This window comes from Aulonocara stuartgranti (assembly GCF_965226115.1).
Source record: "Aulonocara stuartgranti genome assembly, chromosome: 14".
Taxonomy (NCBI): Eukaryota; Metazoa; Chordata; class Actinopteri; order Cichliformes; family Cichlidae; genus Aulonocara; species Aulonocara stuartgranti.
In genome coordinates, this window is record NC_138950.1 from 40511405 (window position 1) to 40536030 (window position 24626).

At 44.9% G+C, this 24626-nt stretch overlaps 1 protein-coding gene across 1 annotated transcript in view; it reads left to right on the forward strand.

The window, feature by feature from the left end:
- Nucleotides 1–1089: 1089 nt before the first annotated feature.
- The window catches only part of LOC309688468 (alpha-2-macroglobulin), a 73695-nt gene continuing 50158 nt past the window's right edge, over nt 1090–24626 (forward strand). The window contains exons 1-17 of the mRNA XM_082504238.1: nt 1090–1520; nt 3234–3408; nt 5008–5164; nt 8139–8191; nt 9051–9071; nt 9772–9940; nt 10052–10136; nt 10538–10658; nt 10757–10871; nt 10957–11066; nt 11354–11509; nt 12208–12444; nt 12644–12707; nt 15991–16136; nt 16264–16413; nt 18130–18378; nt 24057–24144. Of these exons, the coding sequence (XP_082360364.1) occupies nt 1444–1520; nt 3234–3408; nt 5008–5164; nt 8139–8191; nt 9051–9071; nt 9772–9940; nt 10052–10136; nt 10538–10658; nt 10757–10871; nt 10957–11066; nt 11354–11509; nt 12208–12444; nt 12644–12707; nt 15991–16136; nt 16264–16413; nt 18130–18378; nt 24057–24144 (2173 nt within the window). The 5' untranslated portion in view covers nt 1090–1443. The remainder of the gene's footprint in view (nt 1521–3233; nt 3409–5007; nt 5165–8138; nt 8192–9050; nt 9072–9771; nt 9941–10051; nt 10137–10537; nt 10659–10756; nt 10872–10956; nt 11067–11353; nt 11510–12207; nt 12445–12643; nt 12708–15990; nt 16137–16263; nt 16414–18129; nt 18379–24056; nt 24145–24626) is intronic.

Sequence of the window (24626 nt, forward strand, 5' to 3'; positions counted from 1 at the left end):
CGCAGCAGATGGCCCCGCCCCTCCCTGAGCCTGGTTCTGCCGGAGGTTTCTTCCTGTTAAAAGGGAGTTTTTCCTTCCCACTGTCGCCAAAGTGCTTGCTCATAGGGGGTCATGTGGTTGTTGGGTTTTTCTCTGAATGTATTATTGTAGGGTCGACCTACAGTGAAAGGTGTCTTAAGGCGACTGATGTTGTGATTTGGTGCTGTATAAATAAAACTGGACTGAAGGTTTGATGAAAACTTTTTCAGTGCAATTACACAGATACAAACACAGGTCCATATTTTCTCAATAAGAATGACATGATTAATGGTGTCAACAGCTGCTGATGAATCAAATAAATCTAAAATTCCATTTTCACCTTTATCTAAGTGAATAAGAATAACATTAGTAATCTTGTTTCTGTGTTATCATTCTGTCAACAACGAGACTGGAATTTATCAAATATATTATTTCCCTTTAACAGTCCGGGGACAGCTCTGGCTGTAAAGTGATTTGAAATCAAATGAGAGAGACTGACTGACATTAGTCAGAAGCCAGTGGGAGGTAGAAATGCTTTAGGAATAATGTCAGCTAGAAATGTGGATATCAAGGAGATCTGTCATGAAAATCAGATAAAAGTCAAAGAACAGAACTGAGACCCTCGGCCAGGCTGACAGGCTCCGGGCTTGAACTGTGACCTGATACCACTGATCTTATCATCCAAGCAAACAAACAAACGAGACAGGGCACAACAATTAGGCTGAGTGGGATTAAAGAGTTTGCTGGTGGTAAACATTGGATTGGGCTTAATATTGCTCTCATCATTTGAGAAAACTTCATATCTCCTGCATGTGAAGGTAGTGCACGAGGACATTTGTAATTCTTGTGTTTAGTGTTTCTAGGGGGAAACGCTAAATGCTAAAACTCTGAAAAGCTGCAGGCTTTGGGGGACACAGTTAAGGTCCACAGAGCCCCTGCCTTATCTTTGTTGTTTTCAAAGCCCCGTTGACTGTTATTGGCCAACAGGTGCTCAAAGTGCAGGGTCATCTCGACTGTATCAGACCTCTCCACCCACTCTCGTCTCAGCCCCACTGGGCTTTCCTGAAATTCTTCAGAAACTCGAGCAGCAGACACTGTCCGCAGGCAGGACTCTGTGTGTGTGCGCGTGTAATTAGACTTTTGGGAGTCTTTCGGGAACAGGGAGGCGGCTGCAAAGGTCCAACGAGGTTGGGGGGAGTGACTCGGAAAGAGGGGGTGGCGGTGTTTGCAGTAAAAACAGCAAATCACTGTAGCAGACCCCCTCTCTTACAGCTACTTGGTACCACGCACATCCCTCGGTGTCTCCCCCTCTCTCTCTCTCTGGGTCCGGGCCCTGGGGTTGTAAGTCCGTCCTCCTCCTCCGGTGCAGTCCGGTTCGCTCCGCTCGTGTCGCTGCTCGCAAAGCACCGACTCTCCTCTGCAGCTATGGCACATGTCCTTCAGCTGTTTGCTGTCATACTCTCATCAGCTCTCGTGCAAGCATCGGCCTTGCTCAACGACACGTAAGTAAACGTATATTTCTAACGAAACTCATGCATGTCATTGTGCTAAAGTTTGGCTTGCCCCTCGCGCCAAGACGCGTCCAAATAGTTGCACGAGGTGGTGTTGGAAAAACTTTATTTTAAAAAAAAATGTCACGCGCAGCGTCATCATGTATTTGTCACTCGATTCTGGTGTAATCACGAAAAACCTGCACATTCCACTGGTGAGGCAGAAAGTCCAGTGTGTGGCCACAGGACAGTGTTATGCAATGAGCAAAGACTATGTGTGCGTGCGTACGCGCATGTCCCATCTGCTACAACTTACCAGCATTTGATTAATAACCTGCTCTCGGCTTTACCTGAGTAGCGTGTAAATGGGACATGATTTCCATGGTACTGGAAGGCCGAATAACATTTTCCACCCTGACTTTTTTTGCTTGCTCTAAACTTTAATCATCATGGCTCGCATGCCTTTCATAGTTTACACTGGGAGTCAAATGACTTTTCATCATTGTGCAACTTTCTCCCTGGCAAAAACAGCATCAATATTCTCAGCAGCACCACCCAAAACGCAATTAAATGCGTCCTTTATTTCTCATTGGCAGCAGCAGGCCCCTGTGTGCCAAGCAGCGTCGACACAGAGAATCCAGCAGAGTGCTTCGTTAGAAGCTGATATCATGGCTGTTGCTGATGTTTTCCAATGTTCATTTGCACATGTAACTTATATGGGCCTTGTGTGGTTATTTGGATGAATATGTCCGCTGTGCAGGAAGGATGGCATGGGGATACAGGAGTTACTGGAACTCTGCTTCCCTTTTGATTCCAGGGCTGAAATAAAAATACTGTGCACACAGTTTCTGTAGACTATATGTGTTGTGCACAAGCAGGTACATTAAGAAGAAATTCATAATGGGGAGTATTTCTGTTACATACAGTTAGGTCCATAAATGTTTGGAAGATGACTGATGTTTTGGATACATTTGCCTCTCTCTACCACCACAGTGGATTTTAAAATAAAAACTGATGCTTTAACTTACAGTCACTTTCCTTCATTCACCCTTTTTCATTTACTGTGTGTTCACACACCATTCTCTATTTCAGCATAGTGTCTTTTGTCCTGTCTTCCTGTCTTTTTGCAGGCCAAATCACAACTATAGCATAACTCTGGTTCCCTCCAGAAAAAGTAAATTGCATCCTTTTAACGTTTGATGGTGTTTTCCAGTCGTGCTTCCAGTCACCTGGCCGTGTAGTGTGCTTTGACAAACATCTGTGACAGAATGAGTCGCTCACTGAATTTCAGTGTGTTGCTGTAATCGGATGCTTTTAACTTCTCATGTAGCAGCTTGTTAGCACACTCCTTCTCTTAGAAGCTACATAATTCACATGCAGGGTGTTAACTTTTATATTGGAGCACAAGAAACTGGTTTTGTTTGAGGTTAAATCAGACTCTTTCACCTTGAAACAAAGACACAGATGATGGTTGTAGGATTTAACCCTGCGCCACACTCATTTAGTTCTTTAACTGGACCATTTATCAGCTAGCTGTAGCAACACGCTAGAAGTTTGTGCTTTTTAAACATTAGCGGTTATCTCTCTAAATCAAACGTGTGTTTAACATGGAGCTGGGCTGTACTTTTTAATGCTTGGCACTGTTTTTCTCCTAGCTTTTCACTTAAACGAGTGCTGACAGTTTGGGTTGTTTTTAATGAGGGTACTTTCTTCTTCTCCTTGCAGGATTTATGCAGTGACTGTGAGTTCGCGTGTGACTGCAGGGAAACAGGAGACCCTGTGTGCCCAAATTCACGGCCTGACTGGGCCTGTGCGCATGGTCATCGGCCTCACTGAGGGCTCTGTCACAATCTTAGATGAGCAAGTAAATGAGGACTTCTACCGCTGCCTAAACTTCCAGGTCAGATCCAAGAAAAGCACAAAAGAGCTTGTGAATACTCAGACTCCCACTCTCCACACTTCCAGTTTCATGTGGGGGATAGTTCAGGATGAGTGGGGTCCTATTAGACCATAGCCCAGAAATACATATTTCACTGGGTAAACTTTTTTCTTCTGGAACATTTCATTATGTTTTCGATATAAAGCGATTGAAATTTTAATTGTAGCACTAACCACATGGAAGTTTCTGTTTGTGAATGAAATCTGCTTGGTGGTTATCCCACGCCATCACGCCAGAGTGTAAATCACACACGGACCAATCAGCTCTAGCTCCTAGTGTTTTATCCGTGAAACCAGCTTCCTTTTACAGTAATAAGTGTTCTCTTCGTTTCCTACACAGCTGCTGTAAACAAATATTCACTCTGATTCATTAAATACTGTCTTCAGAACGTCCTCTGGCTGAATTGCAGCTGTTTTTCGATGATGTACCTCCAGCATGACTAATCGTGAACAATGATTCGCGGTATTTACAGTATTTCACTTTTTAAAAACAAAACAAAAAGCTTTGTGTTGTGTTGTTTGTAGACAGTAAATGCACCAGCGTGGTTTCCAAGCAGAATTCCTATCACCATCCATTAAGCTAATGGCTTAAATCTTGGCACAAGTTTGGACCTAATTATCCTCCCGGCGCCATGACTGAGACTGCCAACCTCAGTGGGTTCTCTGCAAATTGCAGCTCTGCTTTATGTCACACCTCTGCTTGCTGTTATGCAACTTGCAGGCCTTGCTCCATATTGATGTGGAACGACCCGCCGACCCAAATAGCCTCTGTGACAGTCGCGCTTAGTTTCACTTTGTTCCTGCTATTTGGCCCTGTTGCAGGACTGGTTTTTGTCTCTAGGCACAAAGACTGCTTTCTGCCAGAGGCTAGCTATGTACCTGCATTCCTCTGGAAGCCAACCCTGCGCTCAGTCTCACAACACACATCTGAACACAACAGTCTTTTTGACATGTGTGGAAGTGGTTCTGGTCCTTGTTATGTAACAGCAGCATTAACAAGTGAAAACGTGCACAAGTGTGACAGCATTTCATAATTAACTGTGTGCAACATTGTTCCCTAAGAGCAGCACAGCTCAGATGGCTTTTTATGACACGTTTAATGCAAAAGTCATGAGCTGCCACACATTTTGTGTCCAAGGAAGCGGGCCAACACTGTCACTTTTTAAAGTGGTTTTCAGCATTAGTTCTTCAGACTTTCTGAAAGTCTTTCAATGTGTTTGGCTGCACTTTCACCCATTTGCAGTCCACGCTGTGTACCTGCCATTTTCAGTGGAATGTGTTTTATTTAGTTTTTCACTTTATTCTAACCTCTGACTCATTCATGCATGAAAAGGAGAGTAACACCTGGGACGAACCAATGTAGTCTACATAAAAAGGCTAAACTGGCAAAAACAAACAAAACAATTTAAAACTATATCTTGGCTGTTTGTTACTCAAAAATAAATCATTTCTTTGGGTGTGTGTGAAAACTGTTACACAGTGCTGTGGAGGAAAAGTACAGATTGTGCTCTGCATGAAATGTTTTCCATCTCTGACAAATGTGTGTTTGCTGGTGTTGCAGGTCCCTGCAGTACGCAGCCGAATTGTGGCAACAGTTTATGTCAATATTTTCCATGAAAAAAATCTGACGAGCAAGCATACCAAAGTCGTCATCGAGCCTCCAACTTTCATCCACATCGTCCGGACTGATAAGCCCATCTACAAACCTGGACAGACTGGTAGGTGGAGTGAGTGTGGAGGTGTTGGAGCTGTTGTGTTGTAGAAGGAGCGATACGCTACTGCAGCGCCGTCTCGTCTGCACTGCTTACCCATTCTGCTGTGCTTGCACATTTTTGGTCTGATATATCTGCATAATGCTGAGCCACCACTTAATAACTTGATAACTTGAGGGTTGTTGTCTGTTCAGTGCACAGAAGAAGAGTGCTTTCCTAGAGAGAGGCTGTTTATATTTAAAGTAGGAAAGGCCTACACGCTGAGTGGGTGAAGAGAAAAGGAGTTTATTTGACCACTTAGTGCCGTCGAGTGCTAGTGCAGGCTGCTAACTCCTGAATAAGTCTGTGTGTCTAAGTGTGTGAATGTGTGTGTGAATGGGTGGATGACTGGATATGTAAAGCGCTTTGGGGTCCTTAGGGACTAGTAAGGCGCTATATAAATACAGACCATTTACCATTTTTTTTTTTTAAGTCTGATTAAGATAAGATGATCTAGTGGAGTTTAACTTTTTTGGGTATTCTGCAACTCCTTATGACAGTAAAACAAGTTTATTTTTTAATAGCATTGCCATAGTGTTTCAGTAAGGACTCACGACGACGTTATGTTTCACGAGTAAAAATCAAAAATGAATTTGACCCATATAACAGTTTATAAACTGGTGTCAGTCTCAACAAAATGAGCTTGTCAGTCAGCTTCTATAAACAAGTTCAAAGCTATAACCACAAGAATACTGTAACATATATATTTTTACCTAAATCAATCTGTCTCATGCTTTCCATTTGCAGACACAGGTGATCCAATCAGAAGTAACATTACACTTTACCGTGTCACTGTGAAATCGGCTTTCAGTTGGTATTATTTGGCCAGCTAAGCCACGCTCGCCAAATCGCACGTGGAATAAAACATGGATGTAGCTGCAGCGTCAGAAAAATGAACCCGATGCAGAAGAGCCTTAAACCTGCATTCTGTCTGACGGCCACCAGGTGGCAATAAATTTAGTCTGTTTTGGAAATCAAAAGCTACGTTCACAGTGCAGGCGAAAGCGCATCAAATCCGACTTTTTTGACCCTATGCGACCCGTATCCGAATTATTAGGCCAAATGTAAATAACAAAATAACTTTATAACTTAGAGCAAAATTGGGAAACGTAAAGTCCGAAACATACTGTTGCTCTGGGTCTAAACAGAGCGCGTTGTGCGTGACGTCTGCTTTTGCGCATGCGGCCGCTTTGAGCGTTCACACTAGAGCGCGTTTGCTGTCGCATTTTATTTGTAGTGTGAACGAGCAGACAAAAAAAATCGCATTTGATCAAAAAATCGGAATTGAGCATCAAGACCTGCAGAGTGAACGTAGCCTTAGTCATACCACATTTGGGGGGCGACCGTGGAGCAGGGGGTTGGGAAGCGCGTCTGTAACCGGAAGGTCGCCGGTTCGATCCCTGGGCTCTCTGTCCTGGTCGTTGTGTCCTTGGGAGAGACCGCCTACTGGTGTTGGCCAGACGGGCAGATGGCGCCAGGGCAGCTGTGGCTACAACTGTAGCTGCCTCCACCAGTGTGTGAATGTGAGTGAATGAATAATGGAGTTGTAAAGCGCTTTGGATGCCTTGAAAAGCGCTATATAAATGCAATCCATTATTATTATTATTATTATTATTATTATTATTATTATTATTTCAAAACAGAAGATCATTGGCTGTGTCACAGTCAGACCCGCCTTTCCTCAACACATCCATCTTTCGTAACCAATGGCAGAACCACTCAGCTCAAGCTGAGGTGACGTCATCAGTAGCTAATCCTTAAAGATGTTTTGGTTTTTTTTGGTTTTTAATGTATTGCCTCCAACAATAGGCAAATACATGTTAAGATATATTTTTCTGTGTAAAAAAGGCTAACAGCAACCGTAGACTTCTCCGATACATATTCCAGGTCACTGAAACTCGGGCGGTGTTGATCTGATCAGTTAAGTATCAGACAGGGTTGTTAATGAAGGCAACAACCGGTGTGCTACAGGGACAACAATGAGCCAACTCCAAAAGGCGAAAGGTTTCACAGCTGAAGGTCACTGACGTTTTTCCCTCTTCATCTTTTCTGACTGTTCCACTAGTTTTGAATTTGGCTAGGGTCAGTGTCACTACTGATACCTATGGAACTAGTGTTATTAGTATTCCAGTATTATAATTGTCAGGTCCACCGCAGGTGCCCAGATGAGCTTCAGGTTCAGCCTGAGCACATGTGACAGTTGTAAAAGGGTGTGGGCTAGCTGTGGAGAACATGCTGCCTGTAACATTGTTCTGCATGACTGGAGGCGTATCCATGGAGGGACACACAGACCTCGACAGCATCCTGACTGTCATTAGGAGCCATTCTCAGGCCCTAGACTGGACACAACAATGCCTGGCAGTATGAACTGATACCATGGACTGGCACCTACGTTCACCTGACCGAGATCCAACACCAACACCTCTGGGGCATCATGTTTCAGGTGCAACTCACACTGTCCAGGAGCTCAGTCATTCCCTGGTCCGGATGTGGGAGGAGATCCTCCGGGATGTTGTCAGGCATGCAGACAAGCACGTGGGGGTCGCACAAAGTGCTGAGCACCGTTGCTGCATTTCAGTAAAACAAACTCGTCTTCACCATCATTCACTTTGATTTTCAGGGTTTTTCTTTATTCTGCCGTCTGCAGACTGATGATTCTCATTTCCATCAAACGATGGGGCATCCTTTCCTAACACGGTGACCAGTCTGTATCAGTATAGATATCAACATGATTTATTCATTTTCCCCACTGAATCTGACATGTGCCCCTAATTCATTAGAGTATAAAGAGAGACTTGCATACACTTTGCTTTGCTTCTTTTTAGTCCATCTGCTATCACCAGGATCGTTTTCCCTTTGTCTTCTTCTTCCTCTCATTATCCACTTGTGCAATAACTGAAAATACAGTATAGTAATGCATTTTTTTTTCTTTCTTTTAAAGTCAAATTCCGGATCGTCTCCATGGATGCCAATTTCATCCCTGTGGAACGAGTGGTACGTTTCTATCCACTTGTTCTCGTCTGTCAGAATCATGTGCCGCTGTGCCATTTGTGGAGTCATTTCAAGCAGCGAACTTGATAATGTGCTGTGATTTGTAGCAGGCAGTCAGTGAATCTGAAGAGTAAGGTCTATTTTGGTTCAGGAGAGTGGGAGGTGAAAGGAAGGCTGTTTGTTGATTTTGAAGACAGCGTGGGTGTGGAGCGCTGTGTGGAGTAGTGTGATAAACATGCTGTCAGAGTTCATTTGGCGCACACTACATTTGACCCAAACATCTGAATCAATAGCGGCTCAGGGCCTTTTCCGTTTTTGGACGAGAGGCTGAAAACACGACTGCACGCAGTCGACGTGAAATCCGTTCAGATGCATCACATGATGAAAGTAGCTAGCTTGAAGGTGGTAACTCCCACCAGCTGTAGTGAAGACGTGGCATTGTGAGACTTTATCTGCCATTATGCATCTGCTCTTTCCGGCACTCTGGAGATGTAAGAACGAAATAATTGAGGCCAAAATATCACGTGTGCCAAAGGTGTTACAGAGGAACACGGTAATAAATGAGCCGTGGAGGGGGACGTGTGTTGTTTGACTCTTATCGTCCAATTAGGAAATAAGACCTGGCAGTGGTGGTGTTGTTTCAGGGTGTGGCGCCTTCACATCTGTCAGCGGGACACTCAGTGCTATGTGCTTGCTGAGTAATTGGGTTCTGCTGTGTGATCTGAACCGGGACCTACATGCATACTGACTTGAAAGTCATTGCAACAGGAAACCTTACTGATATGTTTCTAATAAATTGTCCTTATTGTGTTAATTCTGTGTGCAGATAAACTAAATGTAAACTCTTCTGTTTTCCTTTCAGTATAAAGAAGTGGCGCTGCAGGTAAGAAACACTCAAATTGGCATCTCTTCTGGGAACTGCTGACATGTCTGTTTGGCTCTTTGAAAAGATTTTGCCATTTGTGCCTTCTGTGAGAGTAACGGCAAAGATGCAGGAAATGAGGCGATGGAGGGAGGGCTGTATGACATGTAATTAAAGTGCAGACTGCTCCCTGCACCCCCCCCCCCTTTTTTTCTTCTCTGGGGTGGTGCTGTTTAAGAAGATATCCAATCTACAATAGTCTGTTGTAGATTGGATATCTGCGCTGCATTGTTGTGAAGACTAAGAAGGACTTTAGCTACCTCTGAATCACAGACCTAATTACACAAGCAACCATCAGGAGGAGGACTATAATAGGTTCTTTTCTCCAAACGAGAGCTCGTTAAGATAAATGTCACTCCAGTCAGTTTGGGCGATGTTTGGATTGCACTGGTCCCTCCTGCAGGAGCTTGTCCTTCTTCCATGCCTGGCTCCAGGAAGCACTCTGGCATGCCCGTCTCAGATGAGGGATCATGTGTGTGTGTTGTTTTTTTTCTCCCCATGTCACAGGGCTGACCCACAATCCACAAAGAGCACAGATTATCTGGTGGCTGGCTTGGAAACATCTCTGTGTGCCCCAGCAGAGGAGCTGGAGGCTGGAAGCTACGGCCTCGTTTGATTTGACATCCCTAAATAAATTCTCCTCTGTCTTTACTCTGTGTAGGATCCTAGCTCAAATCGCATTGCCCAGTGGCTGGATAAATCTGTTGTTGGCGGCATCCTTGATCTTTCACACCCCATGATTCCTGAGGCTGTACAAGGAAGCTACACCATCACTGCCTTGACAGACAAGGGAGAACAAATATCCCACAGCTTTGACATCAAAGAATACGGTGGGAGGGAAAAAATGAAGCATCTTCTCTTATAGACCGGAAATGATTACGAGCTCAGTCTATGTAAATTCTCAGCTACGGGGAGATCTGACTCTGTTTCCTTTGCTCTAGTTTTGCCAAAGTATGAAGTGAAGGTTCATCTGCCCAGTGTGATTACCGTCCTGGATCAGGAGGCAGCACTGAAGATTTGTGGAAAGTAAATGTCCCAGTTGAACAGAAACTGGTGTTCTTGTCTGTGTTGGTTCAAGGAAATCCACACTGTGAAGAACTGCAGCTGGGCAGCGCTGGTGCTAACAACATTGTCGTTTATTACAAAAGATGGGTCTGGATTTGTGGGAACAACAAACTGCCTGTAGCAATGATGTTTTCCTTATTTTGTCTGTACTTTGATATAATAGTACTTTTTACTAGAGGAATTTGAGTATTTATATAATTCATACTATTAACAGTGGCCAGCTGGGAAAAGGCAAAGCCTCTACAGGAAATGAAAGATCTGAGGCTGGCTAGACTCTGTACCAGTCATGTTTCCGGCAACAACTAACATGATCCGGCCGTTCTCGTTCCAACAAATCTCATCTTTGTATGTTTTCTTAACAGATACACGTATGGGAAACCTGTTATTGGTTCGGTGAAGGCACGGTTCTGCAGAAACGCCATCCGTTTCTTCTGGTTTTCATCTCCCCAAAACAAAGACCTCTGCAAGACCTACGAACTAACTGTGAGTGTTCCAGATGTTAACAGAGACGCTAACTGTACTGCAATCAGTCCTTTTCACTGATTTTACTTTCTTGGTGTTCACTTTCTGTGATCTTCTAGACGGATAAAAGTGGATGTGCTACACAAACTGTGAACATGACGGCGTTTTTCCTCCACAAGAACATCTACAGTGACACGTTTGAGGTGACTGCTGAGATGGAAGAGTATGGCACAGGTAGGCAGACTAAAAGCCGACTGTTCATCAAGGTAGCACAGCGAATTCCTGATGACCTGCAATCTGTATGCTAACTATCATCTAGGCGTCATTCTTAAAGGCTACGGGCAGACCAGCTTCACCTGTGACATCAGAACTGTCACCTTCGAGGATGTACCTGAGGCATACAAGCCTGGCATCCCGTTTGAAGGAAAGGTAACCAGACTCATCCTGCTGTCAGGACATTGCACAGCAGGATTCATGAGCTTTTCATCTGATCCTACCGTGAGGTGGACGTGTTTCTCCTGGAGCCCAAAAGATTCTAAGACGACTCTAGAATCTGGACGATGTAACACTGCATTTGTTACAATGTAACTAGATGTATGAAATAGTATTTAGGGATGCTTTGAGTCATGCAGAGGAAGCTAATCAAGGGCAATAACAATCATTATTATGGAGATGTGTGAGTCTTGTTACAACTTCTTACTCTGTCTTGTTCACAGATCAAAGTTGTTGGTCCAGACAACAAGCCTGCTGCCAATGAGCCAGTGTACTTGTTTGTTGGTAGCACACTAAAACTAGAGCTCACCACAGACGTGAATGGCGTGGCTTTGTTTTCTCTGGGCACGTCTCTTTGGAAGGACAGTGTGCATCTGAAGGTTGGTTGCTGCCGCTGCCTGCACTTAAACATTCATCAGTTATAAGGTCGATAGACTGTGATTGATCACATCAGTCGTACTGATCATACACCCACGCTGGCCTACATTGTCATGAAATTAGTTACTTTTTAATATTTTATTATTTCCAAGTGTCTAACCCAGTGTTTCCAAACCTTTTGGAGCCACGGCACATATTTCACGTTAGAAAAATCACACGGCATGCCAGCAGCAAAAATATCACAAAAAGCATATTGATCATTTTCCCCGCACATCAGGTATAGCGGTATTGGCTCGGTTTGTCCCAGTTACCTTTTTGCTTCTTCTGACCACTACTCATGCTACGGCCTTCATCTGGGTCAGAGGTTTCTCCAGGACCAGGTCTACTTTTTCTTTCAAATATTTGTCTATTGCTATTATGGCTGCGCTGTCTCAGTCACAGCACGACTATTATGTAATTTCTTCTTCATCTTCTATTTTGCTGGCAGTTGGCAACAGATTTAATTAGAGCAGGTAGTTGTAGTCCTGTGGAAGATCATGTAATTGTTCTGCCCATCACGGCGATCACTTGGAGTACTAATCAGATGGAACCAGACAATCTTCCACGGCACACCTGATCATTTCTCACAGCGCACTGGTTGGGAAACACTGGTCTAATGTGAAGAGTAGGAATTTGATATTTGACCTCACTTTGTCAACAGGCGAGTTCAAAAAATACAACGGAGCATGACCATTATGTTTATGGTTTGAGGAGACCCAACTACAGGGCAAGCCACCACCATGTCACAGCGTTTTACTCCAAGAGTAGTAGTTTTCTGAAGCTCATGCAGGCCAGCAGTAAGCTGCCCTGTGACAGTGAAGCGACTGTGCGTGCCCAGTACATCATCCAGGGAGAGGAGCTGGAGAAAGGGCAGGAGGTCCTCGACTTCTTTTATCTGGTACGTGTAAGGGATTGTGACGTGACCCCACCCAGTGTTCATTGAAACACGATTTTGGTGATCTGCATGAGAATTGCTGTTTGTAGCTTCAGTCTAAATGATTTTTCTCTAAAGACTTTTGTGCACACGTTTGAGATGTATTGCAGATATACATAAACACACCCTCATAGTGACGTTTCCGTTCTGTCTTTCTTTGCAGGTGCAGTCCAGAGGTTCAGTAGTGCAGCATGGTCGTATCCCAGTGGCTGTCAAAGTGGGAATTGGTATGAACACGACGAAAGCTAATTTTGAAGTAGAAGTCTGTGATTTTAAGAGTTAGACGTCCTATGGAAAAAGCCCTTTAAAGTTGCATCAAAGCATGTAGGGGTGAGGTTGGGGTGGTAGAGCAGGTCATCCACTAATTTCAATATTCTACTATTAGCTATCTAGCCCTAATGTCAAAAAACTATTAAAGTCTGCATCAGTGCACTGCGTGAAATATACCTTTACTTATCATAAACAAGGCCATTTTATGTAATGCTATGCATCCACTTTGCAATGTGGAGTACAGTATAGGGCAGGGGTGCCCAATCCCGGTCCTCGAGAGCTACCGTCCTGCAGCTTTTAGATGCATCCTTGTTCCCACACACCCGAATCAAATGAATGGCTTGTTATCAGGCCTTTGCCAAACATGATGGCATGCTGAAGAGGTAATCAAACCATGTGATTCAGCTGTGTTGGAGTAGGGATGCATCTAAAAGCTGCAGGATAGTAGCTCTTGAGGACTGGGATTGTGCAGCCCTGGTATAGGGTGTCCAAAATGGTCCTCAGTAAATAGTGGTATATTTATATATAAGAAACATGGGAGGCAGATGACCTGTGATGACATGCGCACAGCCCTGCTTGTGCATGTAACCCTGTCATCACAATCATCGTGGATCAAGAGTTGGGAGTTCGTCTTGTAATCGGAAGGTTGCCGGTTCGAGCCCCGGCTCGGACAGTCTCGGTCGTTGTGTCCTTGGGCAAGACACTTCACCCGTTGCCTACTGGTGGTGGTCAGAGGGCCCGGTGGCGCCAGTGTCCGGCAGCCTCGCCTCTGGCAGTGCGCCCCAGGGTGGCTGTGGTTACAATGTAGCTTGCCATCACCAGTGTGTGAATGTGTGTGTGAATGGGTGGATGACTGGATGTGTAAAGTGCTTTGGGGTCCTGAGGGACGAGTAAAGCGCTATACAAATACACGCCATTTACCATTTATCTCTCAGTTCTTACGCTCGTCACCTCATTGAGAACTCCTCTGGTGAGTTGGGCTAGTTAGCTCTGTTATCTGCTGACTTGAACTTAGCTTAACTGCCCATTGGTGTTGGCCTCTACCACACAGTTGGTGAGTAGGCTACCTGCAGAGCGCTAATTTCCAGTTTTCCTGTGCAGCCTTTTACTTTGCGTTTTGGAATGGACTCCAAACTGAAGCGAGCAAATCAGAAATCTTCTGTTCGCCCCTGTCCTTCCCTGTCCTCAGGGTTGCGGTTTCTCTTTGCACGACAGCAACCAGCACGATGCCTGCCCTGTCTGCCTGGGATCTTCCACGCCATGAGAGTGTTGACGGAGCCCAAAGTCTGTTCCAGGTCCGCACTTGATCCTTTAAAGACGGGTGACATTTATGGAAAAGGTGCTGGGACGGACGGCTGTCACACAGCACGACCCTCACTTCTTTGTGTCTGGAGCCCCGGCTTCATCCAAGTCTGAGGACAAGGATTATCCGGTCGGTGTCCCCCACAATTAGCTGGGCTGACCACATGGAATATGTTGATGGGTTAACCGAAGACGAGCTGGAACCATGCAGGAGCGCCAGCATGTCATCATCTCCCCAGGAGCACGATGACATGCTGGACATCAGCCTGGACATCCATGGTTTGCCGGAGGATGAGCAGGAGAGCCCATTGTCGGTCCAATCTGCCGCTGCTGCTGCGTCGGTCGGCAATGGCGCAGAGGAAGCTGGCTTAGCTAACCCACCCCTATGGAGCCATCTCTGGCTGCTTATGTTGATTGCTAAGGGTTTGCCACCTAGTGTGATAGCGACAATTCAGAACACTAGGGCCTCATCTACTAGAGGCTTGTACGCTTACAAATGGCGAGCCTTTGAGCAGTGGTGCCAGGACCGCTACACTCTCCCATTTCAGTGCTCTATTGTGGATGTTTTGACATTCCTGCAGGAGCTGCTGGATAAGGGCCTTTCATTTTCGACAATTAAGGTTTATTCAGCAGCTATATCTGCTTGTCATATTGGCTTTGACGGTTGACACCAGGTGCACATCCCCTCGCCATACGTTTTCTGAAAGGAGTTCGCCAGCTGAGACCCGTGCTTAAGTCCAGTGTCCCTGCTTGGGACTTGACTTTGGTGCTGGAGGCCCTTTGTAGCCCCCTGTTTGAACCCATTGAGTCTGTGGATATGGAATTTCTTTCATATAAGACTGCATTACTTCTCGCTTTGGCTTCGGCAAAGCGAATGGGTGACCTTCATGCACTGTCTGTGCATCCCTCCTGCACACAGTTCTCTCCTGATGGCACAAAGTCGTATTATCCCAAGATCATGCCTGCATCTTCTAGCTCAGTGGAGTTTGAGTTGCTGAGCTTTTGCTCCCCTCCTTTTGCACCTGAGGAGCAGAGGAGGATGCATTCTCTTTGTCCAGTGCGTGTGCTACGCACCTACATTGAGCGCACTCAGAATGTGCGTTTATGTGACCAGCTGTTTGTCTGCTTCGCTAATCCAAATAGAGGTAGAGCTCTGTCCAAGCACAGGCTGTCCCACTGGATTACAGAAGCTATCTCACTGGCGTACAGCAATAAGGGTCTTGCTTGGGGGTGAGAGCTCATTCCACCAGGGGGATGGCAACCTCATGGGCTCTTTTTAAGGAGGTGCCTCAAGTTGATATTTGTGCTGCAACTACTTGGACACTTTTGTGCAGTTTTATTGCTTGGACGTTACAGCCCCTTCGGTGGCTCATGCTGTCCTTTCTGCTGGGTCTAGCGCACACTAACGTGGTGGTGGTCCGATGCCAGTTCGGTGGCTGCTCTGCAGGGTGTGTATATTTCTCCCATACTTGCGTGTTGTACCGTGTGAATCAACTGTAAGGGACGAACAGTTATATCTATAACTTCTGTTCTCTGAAGGAGAGGAACAAGGTACAACACAAGGTGGCCCCGCTGAGCAGCATGGCTCGGTGAAGAGTGGCTATCGAACTGAGGGATGACTGTGATGACAGCGGCTATATGTGCAGGCGGGGCCATGTGCGTGTCATCACACGTCATCCGCCTTAAAGGCGTGAATAAAGGTTTCTTCAACTGGGACACACAAGGGCGTGATATCCCATACTTATGTGTTGTATCTCATTCCTGTCCTTCAGGAAACAGAAGTTATAGACATAACTGTTCGTTCTTGATTATCTAATTATATTTTGCAAGTTTAGCTTCATGCTAATAATGTAGCTTATTTGCTCATTAGTCACGTGACTCAATATTATCTTGTTTATTTTGATAATTGCTGCCATGCTTTCTTTGGTTCTTCCTCAGTCAACAAAGGGGAGATGTCCGTGCCGCTCACTCGGATGTCAGACCTGGCACCATTTGCCCAGGTGGTAGTTTACACTTTGATGCCCAGTGGAGAGGCTGTTGCTGACAGCCATGACTTCCCTGTTCAGCTCTGCCTCAATAACAAGGTAGTACATTACCACATTAAGACCTCAAAGCCACTTGGGAATGTAGTGAAGGATGTGTGCATTTTAGAGAGCTAACATAAGGATAGACAGGCTTAATCTGTTTTCCGCCTCGGTATCTCCCACACAGGTGTCTCTGAAGTTCTCCTCCCTCCAGGAGCTTCCAGCAGAGAGGACCACCCTCAGTCTCAAGGCTCACCCTGGCTCCTTGTGTTCTGTTAGAGCTATTGACCAGAGCGTCCTGCTGCTCCGGACTGAGCAGGAACTTACTGTCAGCTATGTACGACAATCATTCGTCCTACTTTGATCCATATTAAGAACACTACCATTACTATAGTTTGGTTTTGTAACATCTTCTACTTTCTACACCACTCAAAAAAATTAAATGCGTAGAAATAAGAAAATACTGGAAGACCTGTTGGCTCTTAATCAATTAAATATTCAAGGTAAAAGTTCTTGAAGTTTAAAAGTATCTGAACAAACTAACATACATTGAAGTAGAAATATTGTTTTTAATTGCTTGATGAAAATCCTTTGCTTTCACATCCATCGACATCAACCGATGCAGTGTTTTCTCCCTTGAGCTGTTTCTTTGGGCCTTTACTGCCTTCAGTTGCTGCTTGATTGTGGGCCTCTCTGCTGCTTGTTTTGTTTTCAGTGTCTGACTTCACCACTGAAGAGTATCTCATTTCTTTACCTTGACAAGTCTTTGATTGTTTTTGCAGGTATTATCCATTTGCCCTAATCTGATCTGTTTTCTGGCATTTGGCTGAATCTGAGCATAGAGTGCAGCTCTGTACACTTCACAATTCATCCTGCTACATCTATCAGCAGTCACATCATCAGTAAACATGAATGGCCCAGTTCCTCATGGCCTCCACCATGTTTGACAGATGATATGGTATGCTCCAGATCCTTATTTGTTCTCCTTTGGACTTTTCTCTTCTGGTCATTCTGCTACAGGTTTGTTGGTTTCGTCAGTCAAAATACCTGTTTAGGGTCTCGTACATGTCTTCTAGTCAAGTCCAATCTGGCCTTCTTGTTGAGTGTAACTAGTGGTTTGCATCTTGTTGTATACCCTGTATTTCCATTCATGAAAGCGTCTACTGATTATGTACTTTGACAATCGACGGTCTACCGCCTCAGGATTTCTGTCGATACTGCTAGATGGTGTAAAAGGTTTTTCTTAACCAAGGGAACAAATCTGATCATCAGCTTCGGTTGTCTTCCATGGTCTTTTGGTGGTGTTGACCTAGCTTTTATTTTATATATATATATATATATATATATATATATATATATATATATATATATATATATATATATATATATATATATATATATATATATATATATATATTAGTCCTTCATTGTTAAGAATGCACCAAATTGGTCATTTGGCCACTGCTGAAGTTTTTATATCTGATAGGTTTATTTTGTTTTTTCAGTGAAATGATGGCTTCTTTTATTTGTACAGACATCTATTTGGACCTGGATTTTGGGACTTCCTGTGTGAAAGTTGAACATTTGGAAACGACTCTTTATTTTAGTAATTAGCAAACAGGCCTTGCCTATAAATTGTATAGTCACTTTTGAGTCTTGGCGGATGGATTCACAATCATACCAAAAATCATAGTTAAAAATTAAAATCATCTTGAGGGCTGTGGATGATGCAGTTTCCCTGATTCCATCTCTGTCTGCTCTGGCTCCTGGGGGGCTGTGGCCATCACCTCCAAAACCATCTTTTTTTTTAGTCTGTAGTGTTATTTCTCCAGTGCATCTGTTGTCACCTTCATTTGCATCAAAGCAAATATATATTTTATAATATGCCTCATTCACCCATTCAAACCCACTAATACAAGCACTTTTTTCCTACACCTGAGTGCTCCTAGAGAGTAGACAATCTATGTAAGTGGTTTGCTGCTAATGGATGATAAGAGAAAAAGATCACCGCTATCACCCCACCAGGCTCATGTACAGATGTGTTTTCATGCAGGTATATAGTCAGCTGCCTGTGGAGAAGCTGTCTGGGTACTCCTATGATGTTGAGGACTCAGAGCCATATCCCTGCTACCCCTTGCCAGTGCCAGATATGGTAATAGATGCAGATTTGGAGACAGCAGCACCACCAACAGCACCACCAGCACCGGCCATTGTGAGCGACAATCTGGGAGCACGGCGAGAAACGCGCTCGATCTACTATGGACCAGGCAGTCAGAAGAATGACGTCTACAGCATCTTTAAAGTAAAACATTTGTTCATCTAATCTGATGTCTGACTGAAACTACACAGTAATGTCTCCTATTAGCTGCAGAAGACATGATTCAAGATTCAAAGCGTTTGTTGTGATGTGTACAAAGAAAAGTCAAGTCAAGTCAACTTTATTTGTCAATTCTGCCACATGTACAGGACATACACAGAATAGAAATTGCGTTACTCTCAATCCCTAGTGATTTAAAAAAATGCAAATAAAATAATTAAAAAGTAAAAATTTAAATAAATACAATACAATTTTACGTATAACAAAAAAAAAAGCTATGCAATATACATATACAATATTCAAGTAAGGAGGCAGAGTAGTGCAAATAGGCAAATAGTGCAAATGGAGATTTAGTAGTGTGCGGTAAGAGATAGTGTAACAACAAAGTCTTATGAGGTAATGGCAGTCCAATGCTCCACAAGGTGACTGGTGACTTGTGTGTGTGTGTGTGTGAGTGTGAGTGACAGAGTTCAGTGAGACCGTGGTGGAGAAGAGGGGAGAGGGGGCAGAATCGGGAGGGAGTTTAGCTTCCTGACAGCCTGATGGATGAAGCTGTCCTTCAGTCTGCTGGTCCTGGCCCGGAGACTCCGCAGTCTCCTCCCCGACGGCAGCAGCTTGAAGAAGCTTTGCATTGGGTGCGTGGGATCAGCCGCTATGCAAAGGGCTTTTTTAGTGAGACGGGTGCTGTAAATGTCCTGGAGGGAGGGGAGAGAGACACCAATGATCCTCTCTGCAGCTCTCACTATGCGTTGGAGGGTTCTATGACAGGACGCATTGCAGGCTCCAAACCACACAGTGATGCAGCTCGACAGGATGCTCTCGATGGTGCCTCTGTAGAAAGTGTGCATGATGGGGGCTGGAGCTCCTGCTCTTCTTAGTTTGCGGAGAAAGAAGAGACGCTGCTGTGATTTCTTGGCCAGTGCTGTGGTGTTGTACGTCCAGGAGAGATCCTCTGTGATGTGCACACCCAAGAACTTGGTGCTGCTCACTCTCTCCACAGACGCTCCGTCAATGGTCAGAGGAGCATGTTGGGTGTGCATTCTCCTGAAGTCCACAACAATCTCCTTCGTCTTCTCCACATTCAGAGAGAGATTGTTGTCAGCACACCACGTGGCCAGGCGTCTCACCTCACTTCTGTAGTCGGTCTCATCCCTGTTGCTAATGAGACCCACCACCGTTGTGTCGTCCGCAAACTTGATGAAGAGGTTGGAGCTGTGTGATGGAGTGCAGTCATGGGTCAGCAGAGTGAAGAGGAGGGGGCTCAGCACACATCCCTGCGGGGCCCCCGTGTTTAAAATGATGGTGCTGGATGTATTACTGCCGACCCGTACTGCTTGAGGTCTTCCGGTGAGGAAATCCAACAGCCAGTTGCACAGTGAGGTGTTGAGCCCCAGCTGGACCAGTTTTTGAATGAGCTGTTGGGGGATTATAGTGTTGAATGCTGAACTGAAATCTATGAACAGCATTCGAACATATGAGTCATTTTTGTCCAGGTGTGTGAGTGCTGAGTGGAGAGCAGTGGAGATGGCATCATCGGTTGAGCGGTTGGGCCGATACGCAAACTGGAAGGGATCCAGGGAGGGGGGCAGGACAGTCTTGATGTGCTGCATGACTAGTCGTTCGAAGCACTTCATCAGGATGGGAGTAAGTGCAACAGGACGGTAGTCATTAAAGCAGGAGGGAGATGACTTTTTTGGAACCGGAATGATTGTGGTGGCTTTAAAACATGTGGGGACGACAGCCTGGATGAGTGATATGTTGAAGATGTCTGTGAAGACATCAGTGAGTTCCACTGCACAGTCTCTCAGTACACGACCAGGAATGTTGTCAGGACCCGGAGCTTTACGTGCATTGATCCTGCTGAGGGATCTCCTCACGCTGTCCGGTGACAGAGTCATCACCTGGTCACCAGGAGGGGGTGGGGTCTTCTGTGCAGTGGTGCTGTTTCGGACTTCAAAGCAAGCAAAGAAAGTGTTCAGCTCGTTCAGCAGGGGGATAGTGCTATCACAGGTCTGTGGTGGGGGCTTGTAATCTGTGATGGTCTGAATGCCCCGCCACAGGCTCCGTGAGTCTCTGCTGTCTTTGAAGTGATGAGATATTTTCCTGGAGTACTGTCTCTTAGCCTCTCTGATGCCACGGGAAAGGTTGGCCCTAGCTGTCCTCAGGCTCGCCTCGTCTCCATCTCTGAAGGCAACATTCCGAGCTTTCAGCAGCCTGTAGACCTCTCCTGTCATCCATGGTTTTTGATTGGCCCGGACAGTTATGGTTTTCGTGACTGTTACATCCTCAATACACTTGTTGATGTAGGCAGTAACAGTCTCTGCATTTCTCTGTACGATGAAATTCTTTCTCTGCTGTCCACACATGGATGCCGGATAATATGTACAAATAGAACTAGAACAGATAAATACAAATAGTATGAATAAATAAATGGAGACAAAAAATTGAAGTATTAAATAGATTTGTGTGCAAAAGAACTATGAGCTTAATATGCTGGTTTGATATGTGAGATGTGCAAAAATGATTATTACTGTTAGAATAGGTCAGCGGTTCAGGAGTCTGATAGCAGTGGGGAAGAAGGAGTTGTTGAGTCGAGATGTTCTGGATTTCACACTTCTGAACCTCCGCCCTGAGGGCAGAAGTGTAACCGATCCGTGTTGGAAGTGTGTGGGGTCTTTGAGGATGGAGGCAGCTCTCCTCTGGACTCTGTGATGGTAGATGCTCTGCAGAGAGGGCAGCGGGGTCCTGGTGATCTTTGCAGTTATTATCACTCTCTGCAGGCGTTTGCGGTCCATAGCAGTAGTGTTGCCGTGTCCAGGTGAGGTCCTCACTGATGTAGACGCCCAGGTATCTAAAGCTGCTCGCCCTCTCCACACCAATCGCTGCAGTATCGTCCGCAAACTTCAGTATGGTGTTGTCCCTATTGGAGACGTACAGGGTGTAGAGGATGGGACTGAGGACACAACCCTGTGGAACGCCAGTGTTTGTAATAATGCTGGTCCTGTTGCCGATCCTGACCGACTCGGGCCGAGTGTTGCCAGCTTGTGAGTGAGTTTGTGTGGGATGACCGTATTGAAGGCGGAGCTGTAATCAACAAAAAGTACCCTGATGTATGAGTCTTTGTTTTCCAGATGGGAGAGGGAACAGTGAAGAGCGGCAGTGATGGGGTCTGACGTGGAGATCCAGAGTGTCTGGGATGTTACACCACTCCCTTAAAGCACTTTGTAATGATTGGAGTGAGTGCAACTGGTCTATGGGGAGGCGTTGGGTGAAGGTCTGTGAGGTCTGGAGAGGTCTCGAAGTGGGTGTAAAGTCCATTGAGGTCATTCCGTAGACCGCCTGCAGAGCTGATGGTGTTGATGGCGGCCCTCGCCACATCCGCCTGAGGTCAGCAGAAGAGTAGAAGCCATCCAGCTTCTCTCTGTACTGCCTCTTAGCCGCTGTAATGGCTTTCTTCAGTCCCTACTTCGCAGCTTTGTACTCCGTCTCATTCCCTGATCTAAATGCGAGAGACTGAGTACGCATGTGTCGTACCTGACTGTTGATCCAGGGCTTCTGTTTGGGGGGGACTTCCTGACGTGTGTGGTGGGCACAATATTGTCAACACAGGCGCTGACGCACCCAGTCACATATTCAGCATAGTCCTGTATGTTGACAGAGCAGTTCTCCTTGGTGGCTGCAGTTTGAAACACATCCCAGTCTGTTTGAGCAAACAGTCCTGTAGGATCCTCTCAGTCTCTGGGGTCAACAGTTTAACAGGTTTGATGACGGGGTTCTTTGTTTCAGCTTCTGCCTGTAAGCTGGGTACATGAACAAAGAGATGTGGTCAGACTGTCCAAAGTGGGGGCGTGGTGCAGCCCTATATGCACCACATATGTTACTGTAAACATGATCCAGGGTGTTCTTGTCAAGGGTAGGAATGGCCACGTGTTGGTGGTATTTTGGGAGTACAGTCCGTAAGTTGCACTTATTAAAGTCACCGGTGACGATAAAAACAGCATCTAAATGAGTTGTCTCTAATGCGCTGATGACATCATGGAGTTGGCTGAGCGCTGCCGTGGAGTCAGCTTGCAGCTGGATGTAAACAGTGGCCAAAAACACAGCTGAGAGCTCCCGCTGCAGATAGTAAGGGTGACCTTTTAGGATTAAAAACTCCAGTGAACACATGGAATCCCCCCCTCAAGTCCGGTGGAAGGTTAAAGTCCGGACGATTGTGTGAGTTACCGATGTCCAGTAGTGCCTGTCTCGGATATGTTAACAGCAGGGCTGGACTGGGACAAAAAATCGGCCCGGGCATTTTGACTAGAGACCGCCCCACCAAAAATGTGATGTCATTCAGGGGAAAACCGCAAAGGATTCTGGGAACTTGTGGCAAGAGGTACTAGCGCATGCAGGCTTTCAATTGAACTCAGTTACACAGCGATAAAAAGAAACACAAAAAATGGCAAGAAGCTGTTGTATTATTAACTGCAATAGTCGGTGTTGTGCCAAAAAGTGATTGCTGGTATTTAAATTGCTATGAGTAACTTGTTGGGCTATAATATGTGAAACATATGTCAAATGCATCCCTCATGGATGACATAAAGTCATCTCTCCATCTCTCTCTGCTGCTCTTCTGTCTCCTCTGTCACAGACTTCTCCACTTTTGATGATAAATCTGCCTTTTTGAGATTTTGAGGAGTTTGAGAAACTAACCTTAAGCATAAAATAAGCGGGTCTCTCCTCCTCTTGCCTCCCCTTTCCCTTATCCACCTGCTGGCCTCCACCACTTGCTGATGTTGCTAAATCTGTGGAAGCTGTGCCATAGCTACCGCCAAACAATTCAGTTATTTTTACACATTTGGCAGCGTCTGCCTGAAGGGCTTGTTTCTTTTTGGCCCTAATTTTTTCTGCACCTCCTTTCCTTTTTTTGTTGTCCATTTTCTTTAGTTCGTCTATAAGATTGCTAAACAAGGGGGAGGGTGCATCCGACCTGCTCGGCTGTAATTGGTCCAGCCCAGAGTCGATCATGACCAATTGGCCAATCCAACACCTTTCATTATTTACACACTTCCAAAAAAAAAATTGATCGGCCCATAAAAACAAAAAATCGCCAGCGGCCCACCGGGCAAATGCCCGGTATGCCCGATGGCCAGTCCAGCTATGGTTAAGAGTGCACAGCACTTATCCAGTGCAAAAAGAACAAAAAACAAACAACAAGTTGGCATCTGAGAGTGGAGCAAGCAAACACGTCTGCCTGGAGGGGCGCCAGGATGTTTGCACCGGAAGTAATGTCATATCTATCTATATGTCTATCTAGATATTCATATGATCTATATCTAGATATCTTTTTTTTCTCTGTAGGTCTTTCACACTCTTCGAACCAAAGTTTGGTATCATTTAGCTGTACCGCATCCTTCTTTCCAACTGTACAGTTTTTGTTCTTTGGGGTTGTTTTTTTTTGTCAATTTGCCACTCTTCTTCCTTCTTTACCTGTTTCGGTTTCTCTCCATCTATCTCCAAATCCTCTTTTGTGTCTTTGTCCTTGTATTTAAAAATAAATAAACAAATAGCATAGTTGTTATGCCAATGTTGTTTTATTTTGTTTACTACTTATGACAGCAAAAAACAAGAAACAATCTATGGTTTTACTATGACTTGTTTTTCTCTTTCTCCACTTCTAGGAAATTGGACTCAAAATTATGACGAACTCTGATGTGAAGAAACCTTACAACTGCGACGAACTGAGCTTCTATTTCAGTGTAGAAGATAGTAGGTCACTGCTATTCTCTGTTGACTCCAATGCCCATTGATACAACCTTAGGAAGAACTGTTGTTTTTACAACTTGTGTAACTGTAAGATTTATTTACACTTGCAAAAATAGTAAGTGAATCTCTTCTTTTCAAAGTCAAAGTCAAAGTCAACTTTATTGTCAATTCTGCCACATGTACAGGACATACAGAGAATAGAAACTTCGTTACTCTCAATCCCTAGATAAAATAGAAAATGAACATTTAAATGGAATCGCCACCATTTCTGGCTTGCTTTCTTTAATGGGTTCTGTTCGTTGTCCGAGTATGACAAATGCAGTCTGACTAATCAAACTCAATCAGTTATACTGTTCATGTCTTCAAAGCTCCTTACTTTACTAACATGGTCTGAGATCCCTAATATAGCAGTTTCCTAGATAGAATGAGATGGCTAGATATGAAGCTAGGAGTTACAGGCAGTACAGCCACAGCAGTTTTATGTC